The sequence below is a fragment of the Mytilus californianus genome, unplaced genomic scaffold (assembly GCF_021869535.1).
Source record: "Mytilus californianus isolate M0D057914Y unplaced genomic scaffold, xbMytCali1.0.p SCAF_7, whole genome shotgun sequence".
NCBI lineage: Eukaryota > Metazoa > Mollusca > Bivalvia > Mytilida > Mytilidae > Mytilus > Mytilus californianus.
The window spans coordinates 36,461,324-36,478,785 of NW_026262723.1; the positions used below are offsets into that span (position 1 = coordinate 36,461,324).

Sequence of the window (17,462 nt, forward strand, 5' to 3'; positions counted from 1 at the left end):
TAACATATCGTCCTAATTTATCGCCAAACACACTCTGGGCCTTTGTCAACTAGACCCTCTAACTTGGCTTATGAATACAGATTGCCGCGACTCATTGAAAATGAACTGACGGAATTCCAAGAAACTTGCAATGATGATTCTATAGATGGGACACGAAGCTGTGCACCTGCTACTTTATGTTTTAATCTAATTTATTTGGAAAGGGGTTTCGCATGCCAAAAACAAAAGAATTGACTTTGCCATTGATAACTAAATTTGTGGAGAGGATAGTCGACACAGGTGTCCCTTGATCCCTCCGGAAAAAATGACAAACGGATCTCTAATTTGATAAAATAATCATGACTAAATAAAATCTATCTTCCTGGTATTATAAGTACTCAAACAATTGCTAATATTTTCTCGCAAACCAAATACCGGTAATAATTTACAATAGTTTTCGATGCCAAACATCGAGGAATATATCAAAACTCATTTTTTTATTGCAATGACCATAAGTTTTAGATAAAAAGAAAGTCATAGACTCACGCCAAAGAATACAGATTGCCGCAACTCTTTGAAAACTCTATATATTGGAAGTTGTGCACCTGCTACACCTGCTACTTTAACTTTTAATCTGATTTATTTAGGGGAGGGGTTTCACATACCAAAAACAAAAGAATCGACCTTGCCATTTATAACTTTATCTTTTGGAGAGGGTTGTCAACACATGTGTCCCTCACCGTTTGGTGTTGTGGATATTCTGACTGATAGGTAGGTGACTTGTTCCAACTTTAAAACGTAAATGGCGGTGGATTTTTCTACAGTGTAAAAAGTATTATGGCCTTTTAGAATCAATTCAATGGAAAGACAATTTCAAAATTTTGGACTTAACACAAATAACGAAGCAAAAAGCAAATTCTTGAAGGAAATCAGACTGAAAATGACATAAAAACTTTACAAGAAAGAATGCAGCTTAAAATTACCTATATATATATATATATAAAGTTCAACACACATTATAAACAATGACTAAGATGTTAATAGTTACATGGACAATGTTTGATCTTGTAAATTAAACCAAAACAAATTAAGATTTCAACTCCCTCAGGCAAAATTAACTTCCTATGTTAGTAATTATAATCACCCTTAATACATTCCCGAGTTTTCAACTTGTATTGACGTAATATCGATTAGAGGTAAGTTTGAAAAAATAATTTTGAAATATCAGAGTACTAGTTTGCTGGATATAACAACATATGAATGCATAGACTGGAAAACCAAAGTGCTTTCATTCATGAAAATCGGAAAACATGAGAGTTGAAAATCCCGGTGCTATTCAACTTTGCTAAACGGATTAAGAACCTTTGTTCCCGCAAAGGATGCACATGAATTTCAAAATATTATAATATCAGAGAATTTATCAACTATGTGTACACTTATGTTATAAAACTGTTGGACAACTGGGCGGGTGATAACACTCCATATCTGCTATCTGGGAATGTCTTTTGTAGGTCGAGTGGTTGAACTTATAGGGATCGCTACCAGTACCCAACATTAAATTTCGAATCTGTCAAATTTATGATATTCATAGCGAGGTAATTACTCAGGAAGCATTTAAGTACAATGTGTGCAAAGAAAATGCCCCTTGTTACTTATGTTATGGTGGAAATCAGATAGAATGTTGCTACCTCGATCGATGATACATTTTCGCGGCTCAATCGTTTAGTTCTATCTCGCCCGAATAAATCGTGACGCAAATAATTGTGCAGAAAGTACGTAATATACAACACAACACAAATCTTAACAATTGTTAGAAATTTAAAATACAAATCCATCCTTGTGCAACAGATATACATTTGGTATTGAGATAATAGCTAAATATAACATTTCACTAAGAAGGAAGTTATTAAGACGGGTTTTTTTTCTTTCTTTTCAATGATGGATAGTACCCAATCTATGAAAAAAGCGCAGGTTCCAGTGGTATGTGGATTGTGCAAGAGAAACTCAATCCAATGGAAATGTGTAAATTGTTCGCTGTCGATATGTACTGGTTGTAACAAGTGTCACAAGGGGTTTAAAAATGACCATATAACTGTAGAAATAAAAAGTGAGGCATTTGAAGAAAAATCTGTGAGCTTTTCCGCCATAAATGAAGTGGAATGTCAGATACACTCGGGTCAGACCTGGAGTCTGCACTGCAAGACATGTAAACAGTTCATTTGTATAAAATGCAAAGAACTCCACAGAGGGCATGACTTCGCCGAAGAAAAACAGGAAATATATAGACGACCGGAAAAGGCAAATGAAAACAAAAAGAACAGGGCAGCTTTATCAAAGACTCGAGGCCAGGTCAATAACACAGCTGAAACGGATTCTGCTCGTGATGAAAATGTAATTCCACCGAAATTAGAATCGCTGATGATGGAATTGAAGACAAAAACACCAACTGAAAAGAAAATTGAAATTTCAAGATATTTCACCACAAGCTTAAAATGCCACCACTGTCTTACATTATGCTCTGATGGTTCGTTATGGATAGCTGACAGCTCCTCCAACGTTCTACAAAAAATCGGATTTGAAAACGATAATATTCAGGTCAAATTAAACATTGAATTAGACGCGTTTGATATAGCACTTTCCATGCATAATAATCTTTTGGTGTCGATAGGAACAACACTGAAAGTTGTTGATGGCAAAACTGGAAAAATTACGGACTCAAATTTAAACGTATCCCCACTGTGGCCACGTGGTATACATATTACTGAGGAATATAATCCGAGATTTATCATAGGAGCCGTATTACCAAATCAAGAATCCGCATTTCCCACCACTGGCAGCGTTGTAATAGTGAAAGATCAAGATGGAAAATACATATCAGAGTACGAATATGACCATAGAGAAAAGACATTATTTACGTACCCGTATAGGATAACATCTACCGTTAATGGTAATATGCATGTGATAGATAGGATAGATCCAAACAATGACATAGGAAGAGTGATAGTTATGGAGTTGCAAACTGGGAAAATACTTAAAATATTCTCCGGTCATCCTGAAATTAACAGGTCATTTAAACCAACCGACATACTAACAACACCATCAGATAAAATTATTGTCACTGATTTTGCTAATGAGATACTCCATGTTCTAAACAACGAAGGTCAATTCATCATATACTTTAGAACTCGTGAAATCGGAATTAGACGGCCGTACTCTTTGGCTCTAGCTAGGCCTGGTTATTTCTTTATAGGGTGCAACTCGGAAGATAATCGAGAAACAACAAACCTTTATGAAATAAAATATTTTGGATTTTAATCATAATAACGGATTCAATTTTGTAAAAAAAGAAAGGTTAACCCAATTTTACATTTTGTGTTTCATAGACTTAATTACAGATATTAAAATCAATCTTTAGCACATTGATATGTTGCACATGATTGGTTTCAAGATTCTTGACCTTGCGGATAAATACGTCCTTCCTGCATCTGTGGTCACTAAGAATTTGTTATACAGAATCGTCATGTTTTTCATTGATCACTAATACTTGAATCATTAGGACAAGGTGACCTCCTAATATTTCTATATTATTAAAACAGAAATGTTAACAGCAATGACGTGTCATTTGTAAACAAAAATCTTTTGATGGATTTTGAGATATTGCAACTGAAATTGCAAAAGGAAATTTTTTGCCACTCTACAGGTTCATTCTTTCTATTCATAGACAAACATTTTGTATTTCACAAATTTTTATTTGATTGCATCTCTGAAAGTGTACATGTATCTTTTTTTTCATATTCAGAAGCAGTTCAACAGGTTCTATATACTTTAGCATTATGTATACTTAGCAATACTTTAACTTAATGGATCAATAAAATAACAATGATATAGGCTTGCAAATATTTATCAATGATTACCAGCAAGTGATTTGCCAGAACAAATTGGCTGTTGTCTAAGTAATTATAGCAGGATAATGAATATAGTATATTTACCATTATTTAGTTAAATTAGAGTTGCATAATCTATGATAAGTTTTCCAGGAAAATGTGAGTCTTTCAAGGAAGATTTGTGTTGACTGCAAATGTTATCTGCAAAAATGGCAAAGTCCTTGCTTTCATTTGTGTATGGGAACTACAAATGCTAATAATAATTTGAAATTCAATGAACTATAACGTAAGAAGCACACACTATTACACTAGCATGTACATAAGATATAATATACCAAGTCTAAAGCAAAATGTACACTTAATATCATTGGCCTAACCACAAAAGAAACTAGTCAATTAACAATAACAGAGGTAAAAGAATATACTTGCACAGCAATAAAATGTAATTTTAGTTGTGCCGTTGCCCATAATATACCATGGACATACATCTATATTCCACAGCAAGTCAATAAGTGTGTTTTATCAATAAATATTGATCTCCTTTATAACTGTAGGGCAGACTGACTTTGGTTAGTTTTTATATCCTTTTGGTTTCTTGTTCCTAATCATTGTTTGTTATGTTAAATATGCAACTCATCAGCAGGAAAAGGGTATTCTTCGACAAGGGTCTTATTCACCAAAAGTTTTTGTTTTGTTTTGTTTCAGAATATAAAGAGTTAAAATCTGATCAATAAGAATTAAGAATTATATTTGGCATTGGAAATGTTTTCCTGTTAATGGGAAGAGATGAGAACACTTACTGATTGACCCTCAAACATTATTTTGTTAAATTTAGCTGATAAGGGGATCAAAGAAAGAAATGAAAAGGTAAATTGCAATAGGCTGAAAACCTTATACAAGAGCATCCTAATTATGCGCTGTCTCCAAATGAATGAAAAGTAGGACATAAACACCTTCTTTTCAATAGTTTATTCATGATATCACAATTGTCATTTTCAACATTAATCTGATTTTCAAGTCAATATTTCTTCTTTTTTCTAAATTTTTTCTGTACTCCCAATGATTCTTCAGTATCATCAGCATCATCTCCCTTGTTCTGTCTTTTCTTTCCTCTGCCCATTGTCTCATTCATTTCCTGTAGAAATACAAAGTTTGTGATATATCATGGATTTGTTTCATTTTTTAGTAATCAATTTTGACATCAAACAGATTTATGTCTTGTCAATTTGTCATATTGACACCCCAAAAAAAAAAAAATGTCAACTTTTTTGGGGTAGGTAATGGTTATGACTTAATTAAACAATCAGGAGTTCTAGATAAAAAATTAGTACTCTTCAAATTTTGGGATTCCAAATTTTTTTATTTTCATGTCAAATGTTCAAACATTTCCAGTGAAAAAAAAACTCACATTTGTTGTTTAGATCACTACCATTTTCAGATAAATTTTGGAAGCTATATGTCATTATCTAGATCAACTTTTTACAAAACTATGCAATTGGAGGATATGAAAATTAACTGCAGTTCATACATAAATGAATCAATTTATGAAGGATATGTACTACACAAAGAGAAATGTGATGCCCTGCAGGATACTTTTAATATAAATGTTTTTTTTTAATTACCAGTTTAGCAAATCTTTGTGCTTCTGTGACTCTTTCCATCAACAACATGACTTCTTGTTCCTCTGTTTTATATAATGGTAATTTTTTTCCTATAAGATGCTCAATTCTCTGATAGAGTTCAACATCATATCTAAAATACAAAACAAAAACAAAAAACAGTGCAATGTAGCAAAACTTCAATCTCCTGTCAAAACTATGTAAAATCTAAATATCATCTTTTAACATCTATCAAACATTCATTTTTAAAAATATAATTACCCGGTAACTGAAAAAATATTAATTCAGAGCCAAAATATAAAGAGTTTGAATCTTTGCACATTAGGAATACAAAGTTTTTGTAACATTTGTCTTCACATGAGAAAATATTTGTTGAGGATCAAATTTGATTTTCTTATAATTTGATATGCTTTATACTGCACTAAAGATTATTTGAATTCCTTTTCTGTATACATTTTGAAGACAAGCTATCATAACCAATTTTATAAAGTAGTCTCAGGGAAAAGTTTTAGGTGGTTGAAAACCCTTCTTTTTTACAATGAAGCAGGAAATGCTGACAATCCTCCTTTCGCCATGTTGGAATGTGCTCTTTCAAAATGTTCTGGACTGACGACGTATGTTTGATGCTGGACTTTTTTTTATTTATATCTACAACAACTTAAATCATGTAAGTCTTAACCACTGTTCTTGCAAATGGTAAATTCTGTTTGCATTCACAAAGAGCTTCTTCATAAAAATATTAGGTGTTGAAGCCAAAATTACTGAGGTCAAATATTAGCAATCAAAAGGTAAAGTCACCTAAAGCAATCTATTTCACATATGCAGCACATATTTTTTGGGGCAAATAAATGTCTTTAAAAAACTCAGCTGTAAGTAAAATTAAATTGAACCAACTATGGCCAGTTTATAGAAAATAAGATAACACCTGTAGGACTTATGAGTAGCATGTCAAAGTTTAGCCACTAGGGGCATACTTACTGTGAAACAAATGTAATAGCTTTCCCTGACCGTCCTGCCCTGGCTGTTCTACCTACTCTGTGTATATAATCTTTAGAATGTGTAGGAATATCTAAGTTAATCACAACATCTACATGTGGTATGTCAAGTCCTCTGAAAAAAAGTAATACAAATTTTCAGCTGTGCATCTCTAAAATACAAAAGCAATGTTGAGAAAACCCTATTTTCCATTTCAATCTAAACTGTCAGAAAACTTCTTAAAGGAGTTTTTACTGTTAAAAAACGAACTTTACCATTTTTTCTTTTTCACCTATTATCTTGAAACATTAATACTGTGCATTTATTTATTTTTGTGGTTGCCTATTTTCATGGATTGAGAAAAACTTGAATTTTCAATGAATATTTAATTTCTTGGTTTTACCAAAGTTTGCATACAACCTTATGTAAAATGTATCAATCGTTAAACTTTGAATTCGTGGTTCACCTGTATTCAAGAAACCTACAAAAATTGGTTTCCCACTAAAATTTATAAATCAATAGTAGATAGAAAATTTAAATAGCAAAAATTATCGGCCAAACAAAATTCACAAGTAAAAAGACAATTTTTTTTTACCTTTTTTAATTTTTGGGCAAAAACTAAAAATGATAGATAGAAACTGTAAACTGAAAAAATGCTCAGCAATTTAAGATCAACAAAAAAAACAACCATAATCTTGTAATGAATTTTAATGCAGTTCTTTGTTGAAGATGCATATAGACCTAGGGAGGAACACAGTTCTTTAAAACCTTAGAATATTCGAATTTCTGTTTGTAATATAAGAGGAAGAAATTTGCCTCATCAATTTTTTTTTCTCTCATTTAACAAACCTGCTGGCAACATCTGTAGCTATCAAGATTGATCTGTTTTTACTTTTGAATTTGTTTAATGCTCCAAGTCTTTTTGCCTGAAAAAAAGAAAATTCTATGTTGCTGTTTCTTATAATATATTTTATACATACATTGAAGAACATATAGTTTCATGTTATGTTGCTATTTTATGATTTTGAAAATAATATAGTATCTTCATAATAACGAAATAACATAGGGATTACCATGTATGTTTGAAAATAATAAAAAAAAAATCTTAAATTAGGAATTTTGTTATTTTACTCAAAATTCCTTACAGCTTTAAGATTTTTTTAAATTTGTATTGTTAACAATAAAATATAACCAAATTGGTTTATCTGATTAACGTGCATTAGGTATTAATAAAATGACATAGCAGTACTCTTTCATTTCAAAACCTGAATGAAATTTACACATTAATGCATGCATACATATATAATTAAATAAGTCCTTTGTGTACATTTTTAAACATTTATTATGCATCCAAACAGTGTAATCAACAAAAAATATTTCTTCCTATATAGATAGAAAGTTAACTGCTGAATTTCTATAGATAGAAACTTTAAATAGCAAAAATGATCAGCTTATGTGTCATTGTTAAGGTCTCTGTATATGGTAAAGATGTCTGTGAATCAGAGTACAGTAAGACAATATTTCAATAGCAGTACATTTCCCAATATTTTTATGAAAAAGGATTTTCTTTTATAAGAAATCCTATATACATGTTTTCTTTATGGTAAAAGTTAGCCATTTAAGTACAAATGTATATACATGTAAAACAACTTGTTAATTTAGAGGTATCATATAAATTTAAATGTAAATAAACTGCTTCGCTGAGCGCAGCTGGATACACCTGCAGAGGTCCAACCCTGAACAGTTGGGGCAAAAATGGACACAATATTCAAGCTTGATACAGGTCTGAATTTGGATTGTAATTAAGTATTTGACATAATATAGGTTTCTGAATAAATGTAGTCAAAGAACTTGAAATTGGTTATATGAATTGAATTTATATTCTATTAAAGATTTCTTGTTATTGTGTAATACACTGTGCTGTTGCGCAATACTTATAGTCAATCTGTTGTCAGACTATAAACAAATAAAGTTCAATTAATTCTCAATGTCATATTAGAAATTTATGAAAATGTAAAGGGAGCTTACATCAATAGATATAAACAAATCACCAAAGTTTCATGAGAATTGCTGACAGCATTTTTGAGTTATTGTCTGAAAACTGGAAAATCCCCCCTTTTTTAATGAATAAAACCCCCACAACTCAGAAATGTAAAATCTAAAATTTAAAAAATTCTAAATGGAGCTTACTTCAATAGATATAAACAATTCACCAAAGTTTCATAAGATCTGCTGAAAGCATTTTTGATTTTTTATCTGAAAACTGGAAAATCCCCCTTTTTTTATGAATAAAACCCTGTAGCTTGGAAACTTAAAATCTAAAATATATAAAAATCGAAAGGGAGCTCACGTCAATAGATATAAACAATTCACCAAAGTTTCATAAGAACTGCTGAAAGCATTTTTTAAATTTTTTTCTGAAAACTGGAAAATCCCCCTTTTTTTATGAATAAAACCCTGTAACTCGGAAACGTAAAATCTAAAATATATAAAAATCGAAAGGGAGCTCACGTCAATAGATATAAACAATTCACCAAAGTTTCATAAGAACTGCTGAAAGCATTTTTGATTTTTTTTCTGAAAACTGGAAAATCCCCCTTTTTTATGAATAAAACCCTGTAACTCGGAAACGTAAAATCTAAAATATATAAAAATCCAAAGGCAGCTCATGTCAATAGATATAAACAATTCACTACAATTTCTTGCAAGTTCGTGAAAGCATTCTGGAGTTATTGTCCTAAAACTTTAAAATCGCCCTTTTTTAATGAATAAAACCCGATAACTCGGAAATGTAAAATCCAAAATTTATCAAAAATTAAAGGGAGCTCACGTCAATAGATATAAACAATTCACCAAAGTTTTATGCAAATTGGTTAAAGAGTTTTTGAGTTAATGTCGGACATGTTGACGACGGATGGACAGACGGACAACGGTATACCATAATACGTCCCGTAAACGGGCGTATAAAAAATGCTAAATTTGAGAACCTCTATCAATTGTTCTATAATGTTCTTGTATTGCCATTTTCGTAATATAATTAAATTTCATACAGCATTTTGAAATATGTACATAAAAAGAATGTGTTACCATGCTTATTTTAGCAAAAATAGTTAAAAAATGGCAAGCGTACTGAAAAAACAACATATTCATCTACTGTTTCATATGAATCAATAACGCATTTCTTTTAATTTGTTCTATAGTGGAGTACTTTTGCAATATATATTTTTTTTCAGATTTTCTGTCATGTGATTTGATTCTGCTATCATGACATCATCTTTAACACAAGAGTGCACACGCTGAAATGTCTCGCCTTCTTTACTAATCATTGATATTATGTTGATAGTCCTAAATATAAAGCTTTATTACAACTGTCACATAAACTTAACATTAACCAAGTAAACTAAACATTGACCAATGAACCATGAAAATGAGGTCAAGGTCAGATGAACCATGCTAGGCAGGCATGTACAGCTAACAATTCTTCCATACAACAAATATAGTTGACCTATTGCTTATAGTTTAAGAAAAACAGACGAAAACACAAAAACTTAACACTGAGCAATGAACCTTGAAAATGAGGTCAAGGTCAAATAAAACCTGCGTGACTGACATATAGATCATAAAATATTTCCATACACCAAATATAGTTGAACTATTGCATATAGTATTAGAAAAAAAGACCAAAACTCAAAAACTTAACTTTGACCACTGAACCATGAAAATGAGGTCAAGGTCAGATGACACCTGCCAGCTAGACATGTACACCTTACAATCATTCCATACACCAAATATAGTAGACCTATTGCATACAGTATAAGAAAAACAGACCAAAACACAAAAACTTAACTATAACCACTGAACCATGAAAATGAGGTCAAGGTCAGATGACACCTGCCAGTTGGACATGTACACCTTACAGTCCTTCCATACACCGAATATACTAGACCTATTGCTTATAGTATCTGAGATATGGACTTGACCACGAAAACTTAACCTTGTTCACTGATCCATGAAATGAGGTCGAGGTCAAGTGAAAACTGTCTGACGGGCATGAGGACCTTGCAAGGTACGCACATACCAAATATAGTTATCCTATTACTTATAATAAGAGAGAATTTAACATTACAAAAAATCTTAACTTTTTTTTCAAGTAGTCACTGAACCATGAAAATGAGGTCAAGGACATTGGACATGTGACTGACGGAAACTTCGTAACATGAGGCATCCATATACAAAGTATGAAGCATCCAGGTCTTTCATCTTCTAAAATATAAAGCTTTTAAGAAGTTAGCTAACGCCGCCGCCGCCGCCGCCGGATCGCTATCCCTATGTCGAGCTTTCTGCGACAAAAGTCGCAGGCTCGACAAAAACTAGTAACAATGGGACATTGAACTTTCATATTTGGGAAAGGTTATCTTCCTTGAAAATGTATCGACTCTCCTTAATTGCAGATTAAGAGTTAGAGTAATTTAAAATTCATTTGTTGCCATATAATTTGTATGAAAATTAGTAAATTTTTTAGCCAAAAAAATTGGCTCTTAGAACTACATATTTATGAATTTTTTTACATAATAGATCATCTGATTGCTTAAAAGATATTTTATGATAAAGTTTACAAGATCTCTAACCTGACTAAGTTGTCCATGTAATGGTATTGCAGTCATTCCTAGATTTCTCAACATCAAAGCCACCCTCTGTGTATTGGCACATGTACTACAGAAAACCATGAATGTGTTTCCTGCTAATTCATTTAATATATACACTAAAAATACATCCTGTAAAATAAATTTCTCAACATGTAAAAATTTATACAACAACCATCTCCCTAGCTTTCAGTTCATAAAATATAAAATTCTAAATACCAACATCAATAAACGGAACAATATGCAGGAGTCTCCATTAACTATGACATTAAGCTTGAAATCCTGGTCCTCACTTCTTTAATACCCCTTTATCAAATGGTAAAGAAAGAAAATATTTATGAATTCATGACACAAACTTACTACACGCTCATGACAAAACCGAAAACAAGGGTACATCACTTTAAAGTTGTTCTTATTCTCACAGTCAGGCAAATTCTAAAATATTCATACATGAAGATATGTGTCACACTAGCAAAACAGAAAAGTAAATAAGCAATAATAAATGTCAAGTGTTCAAATTCAAATTATTAGCCAGAATTAAGGTTAATGTAAATTAAGGAAACCAAACACAAGCTATTTCACCAGAAACAATAGATTTAAAACCTTTAAAAAGACAAGAATAACTCTGTATACAACTGGTTCCTTGTCTGGATTTGGCTATACTTTAGATTCTTTTTGGTTTGATCAGCTCTTCAACTTTTGTATAAGTTTTGGTTTTTAAAATATTTTAGCCTCAAGCATCTCTGAAGAGATATATTGTCGAAATGCTCATCTGGTGCAGTAAAATTGGTACCGTTAATGTCATTAACTTCTGCTGATTATTTGCTGCATATCTCTATGATTCCTGGTAACCTACTTACTTTATGTTTTAATGGTATGAACAGATACGACTGTTGAAGTTTGTCTACTGTCTGATATTTGGATGATACTTCCACTTTGACAGGGTCTCGAAGTGATGCCCTCTGTAATTTGGCAACCTACAAACAATAAGTTTCAAGGCTTTTAAGAATATGAATCAAAGAAAATGTTGGTAAAAATCTGACAATAAAATAGCAACCCGTCAACATCAGTTAATCAAAAAAGATATCTAGAGTATAGACAATCATAACATCACCAATGAATAACAAGCACCCACAACATATAGCAGCCTCTAAATAGTCACTAGAATAGACCAACTGTTAACAAAGAACAGGGTATGATAAGGGCCTTACAAAAAATTTGAAATTTCAATTTAAGATTAACATTGATTTCATGTTTATTTTAAAGTTTAGGTAAAACAGAACAAAACATAGGTGGTTTACGATACATGACGTCACGATAAATGTCATAATAAATGTAGTTGTGTGACATGATGTTTTATAACTTTTTTTTATAAAATACAGCAGTTCCGAGATGTTAGATAGTTATATCTGTCAAGCGACTTCCATCACCAATTGACCAAAATGTAAGCATCATCACTTCCAACACATGTTGAAAAAGTGTGATGCTAGACTATCATAATATCCAGGAAATTAAAACCTAACGAGGTGGTCACTCTCCCTTCAGTGAATTGAGATTACGTACCTACAAAAACAAATCATTTCTAGATTATAAGCTACCCTGCAGAATGACGATCCTGAAGATGCTTTAAAATCTTAATAGTGCAGGGTTACAGGTGCTTTTTTTTCTGGTAAATGACGTCATAACGGCATGCTTAATTGACAATCTTTTCCGGTGAAAGTCATAATTAGAGAAATAGCATATTCTTTAAATAACATAAAAAAATTCCCGATAAGAATCCAACAAGAAATGAATGAGCTGTTAAAATAACTACAAAGTGATAATAATCAGACTAACTATTGGATGAATAGACTGACAAAAAAAAGTCAAAACCATAATTCACTCTGCAATTTCTTTTGCTTAAAGTTTAAGGGGGTACCCAACACTTTGTCTAAAAAAGATTTGGCTTGTTTAATTTTCATTAAATTTTGACAAAATATTTACTTTGACCTATAGACAAAAAATATAAAAATTTCATGAAATTTGAACCACAATTTACAGGAATAATTTCATTGGATAGATAGCAGTTTGACAAGCACTTATTTTGATCATCGAGAAGCTTGATTTATATTATTGATAGTATGTGATTAAAACATTCAGCTGATTTTTAAAGAGTTAACTCCCTTCGGAGTTCTGTATCCCCTTAATTATTCTTACCTTCTTGGTCATTGTTGCTGAATATAAGTATGTGTTTCTTTCTCTTGGAATAACCTTTAGAATTTTATCTACCTACAATTTAAGATATTTTAAAACTTTAAATGGAACCGCATAACTCAGTCAAAAATAGATAAGATACTGAACATAAATTTTACTATAAATTCAAAAGAACAGTAATTTTTCATCAGTTAAAGCAAAACTAAAACCTGCTTAAACTAGAAACCTGTCTCAAGGGATCTCATGTATCAACACTTACAATTAATGATTCTTAGTATTTCTTATCTGTGTAAACTGAAAACCGTTCTAATCTGAACAAAATCTTAAAATTTGTGGTTTATACCGGTTTAACTCTACCACGATATACCAAAAGAAAGATTTGCAATGATATATTTCTGTGTCAAGTGTACTATATCATATATTGTCTAATATATCACATATGTGTGAAGACCTCAAAAGTTAAAAACTTGTCTCTTATCAATTATTATTTTTCTTGTTTTGACAATAAAATATGTTTGAAGTAAAGTTATGATAAAGAGAATTTTAGAGACTTAAATTTATAAGCTGTGAAATCACTCACCATAAAATAACAAGACAATCATCAGATTTGAAAGAGAACCTTTTGAATTTATATATATATTTCAAAAAGTTCCCTTCATAATGAACATGTGTACTAAGTTTCAAGTTGATGTGACCACAACTGGTTATGGCACTGACCGAAAACATAATGCCCCTCAACTATTGTAGTCTGTGCATATGCATAAAGAGTGAAGTTCAAGGTATTGCTCACTAATGATACTATAAGTATTCATTAAATAGGAAAGTTGATGAGTGTTGGATGTACAAACACAGTTCATGGTATAACATGCTTACGGGAAATTTTGGAGACTTGATTTGTAGTTCCTGAGAAAAATGTGACTATAAATTGGCCGTTACGTGAAAGAATACAAAAGTATTTAGTAAACATGAAGTTGAAATTGCATCACACAGGTAATCATGCTCATAGGGAGCTTGATACCAAATTATAGAAAACTCAAGATTTGTAGTGTCTAGAAACAGGCAACCAAATTTTATGGAACAATGACAGAAACATGGATAGACAGACACCCTCTTTTGGAGCAGGGGTATAAAAATGTGAATGTATCACTTAGCAGTCAATCAGTGATATGAACTTTGATACTTTTCAAATTTTAGCAGCAGACACATCCCATAGAATTAAACAAAATACCAAGAGAAATATATGACTTTGGAATACTGATTGTTCAGACATGGCTCTGTGAAGTACTTCTGATGTCAGATAGGTGTGTATATTATATATTATCAAAAGTATTTACCTCCTCCTCAAAATCCATGTTCAGTATTCTGTCTGCTTCGTCCATAACCTAAAGATTGAACTATTACAATTAAAAACACACAGAAAATATGTACAAAGGGAACAGTTGAAGTATTTGAATATATGTCTCTGTCAACAAATGATTTCACCAGTCTGGCAAATAAGTAAATCCATGTTCCCTAAAAACGGAGCTGTTATCTCTCCTGGAACACCTGTTTTTATCCCTGTTGTTTAATCTTAACTTTTCTGTGAATACATAGTTTTGTGAAATGTCACCAAAAAAATGCTTAATAATAGTAAACTTAAATGATGCAGTGTTGCACAAGATATTGCAATTTGTAAAAAACTAATTATATCCTCTCTAAATTTTTACTTTTTTAGTCAAAAGTGACATTAAAAAATATGAATTTTAAATGAGAATATTTTAATTTCCCGAATGATCTTACAAGATCTTTTTTATATAGACTTGTCATATCTGATCGAATTAAAATTTAATCCAATAAATTATATTTTTATGACCTTAAAATCTAATAATATATAAACACCAAAGTTATTTATATAGTACAAATGTACAAACCAAATATTTCAATGTTCTTAAACTGAATCCTTTGGTATTTTCCAGATGATCAACAAGTCTTCCAGGGGTTGCTAGAAAAAATATAATCACAGATTTAATTTCAATGTATGGTCAAATATGAAAATATATTGTTATGATACTTATTTCTTCTGATTGGGTTGATGGTCAGTAATATTTAAGAAAATATAAATTTTTATAAAGAAAACAAATCTGCCACAAAGCAAAGTAAACGAAAAATAAATAAAATATAAACAAAAGGTAAACTGTAGGACTTTTTATTCTATTGTCAAATGATTTTATAATACATGTAGTTAACAAATTATATTATCATCTTAACCTAAACCTTATGAACCTCATTGCACACATAATAAAATTCTATGACCTTTAACTCCTCTTTCGAAAACATTTTGAAAAGTATTTAACAACTAGTGTGTGTAATATCTGAATGTGAATATAACAATTTATGTATGTACTAAAGTGTAAGAATGTTATCATTTATCTACTATTGATTCATTTATTTCCATGGATACCAATTTTAGTGGATTGAGGAAAACTTGTGTTTTCTTAGATATTTGAATTTGTGGATTTGCCTAAGTCTGTTTAGAAGCCTTTAGAATATATTTGTCGAACATTTAAATTCTTGAACAATAATTGGTATCCAAAGAATAACAATGAATCCACAGAATCTTATATTGTAAAGTCAAAGAAATAAGCTAATTTGTGTTGGGTGTATTTTCAAGGCACAAATTCAGTGATAAACTATATGATTTTATTACAATTTGTTTTTAATTTTCTCTATATACCAGCAAGGACCTCAACGAGTAGCTATAGTGTACTGTTTACCTATTATTATATGTGGTTTCTTTGCTAACATTAATGACTGGGTCATCATATCTATGCCACCAACTATCACAGCTAAAACAAAAAGATCAAGTCAATAATGAATATATGCTATATCAATTTCACATATGAATAATTCTTATATGATTTGCATTTTGGGGAATACGTTGATATGATTGGTCGAGAGAACTTCCGGATGTTGTTCTTGACGTTGTTTATTTTTTGATAAGACGACGTTGACCAAACTTCTTTTCGTAACCAATGTAAACAAGATGGCAGCGATAATAACACAATCTGGCTCGACGTTGACCACATTTATTTTCACTTCGCATTGATCGTTAAATTAGATAATAAACACAAAACATTCATTTGAGTTTTTGTAGTTTATATTCTATCAGATAGCAAATTTCATGGAATACATATTTTTGCGTTAACCAACAAATATATTCATGCGCGAGGCTAATTCAATGACACAAATATACAATTTATGTGAAAGAAATAACGAATGTAGAAAAATAAATTCCTTATCTCCAATTTTAAAGAATTATAAGGATCAAATGCCTTTTTAAAGGAATTTATTGGTGTATAAACTGGACCAAGTCACTCACAAACATCATAAAAGTCCTTCAGACTTTTATTTGTTTGTGAGTGAATTGGTCGAGTTTATACACCAATAAATTCCTTTAAAAAGGCATTTAATCCTATAATAATTGATTGATTTATGGTGCTCCACATTCTCATTGATCCAGTGGCAAATGTTTATTTATAATGTGCATGACAATAGTATGTTAATGTAATACAAGGGTGCAAACACTGAGTTTTCTCCCTTGCTTTACCTGTCATAATTGAATTTTAAATTCCTTTTATTAATTTGAATTCTTTACCCTTTACATCATTTAATAATTTTATTTCATTTTCAACAAATTCTTTTTTTTATGAAAGAAAATAAGTATTGAGGTAATCTTACCACACTTGATTCCTATAGATGATCCTAATGCTTCAAACTGTTCTGATATCTGAAATGCTAACTCTCTTGTAGGTGTCATTATTAATGCATACAATCTCTGTGGGTTGTCTAATAATGTCTGTAATATGGGCAAGGCAAAAGCTCCTGTTTTGCCTGAACCAGTTTCTGCAAGTCCAATAACATCTTTGCCTGAAATGATAAATTACCTTATGTATAGAGGGATTTTTGTGTGCTCCCAAGGTGACCTGAAGAAAACATTATGTGTATTTCATAAGGCTAAAGAACCAAACATGATAAATAACTGTGGATTTAAAATAAAATGCCAATGTGGAATTTTAAGAATTTTGACAAAACTTTCCCTCTTTTCCATTATAAATAATTAGGTGATTAGCAGTGCAACACACCACATCAACTTCAGATACTCAACACATCTGAAAAAACAGACATGCAAC

General features: G+C 31.1%; 1 protein-coding gene across 1 annotated transcript in view; it reads right to left on the minus strand.

Moving 5' to 3' along the window:
* Window positions 1–4,817: 4,817 nt before the first annotated feature.
* The window catches only part of LOC127710086 (probable ATP-dependent RNA helicase DDX47), a 30,479-nt gene continuing 17,834 nt past the window's right edge, over window positions 4,818–17,462 (minus strand). The window contains exons 3-13 of the mRNA XM_052215832.1: window positions 17,011–17,199; window positions 16,047–16,118; window positions 15,204–15,274; window positions 14,628–14,675; window positions 13,297–13,368; window positions 11,961–12,077; window positions 11,086–11,232; window positions 7,307–7,383; window positions 6,461–6,592; window positions 5,486–5,615; window positions 4,818–4,998 (exon numbers count right to left, since the gene is read on the minus strand). Coding sequence (XP_052071792.1) covers window positions 4,882–4,998; window positions 5,486–5,615; window positions 6,461–6,592; window positions 7,307–7,383; window positions 11,086–11,232; window positions 11,961–12,077; window positions 13,297–13,368; window positions 14,628–14,675; window positions 15,204–15,274; window positions 16,047–16,118; window positions 17,011–17,199 — 1,172 coding nt within the window. The 3' untranslated portion in view covers window positions 4,818–4,881. The remainder of the gene's footprint in view (window positions 4,999–5,485; window positions 5,616–6,460; window positions 6,593–7,306; window positions 7,384–11,085; window positions 11,233–11,960; window positions 12,078–13,296; window positions 13,369–14,627; window positions 14,676–15,203; window positions 15,275–16,046; window positions 16,119–17,010; window positions 17,200–17,462) is intronic.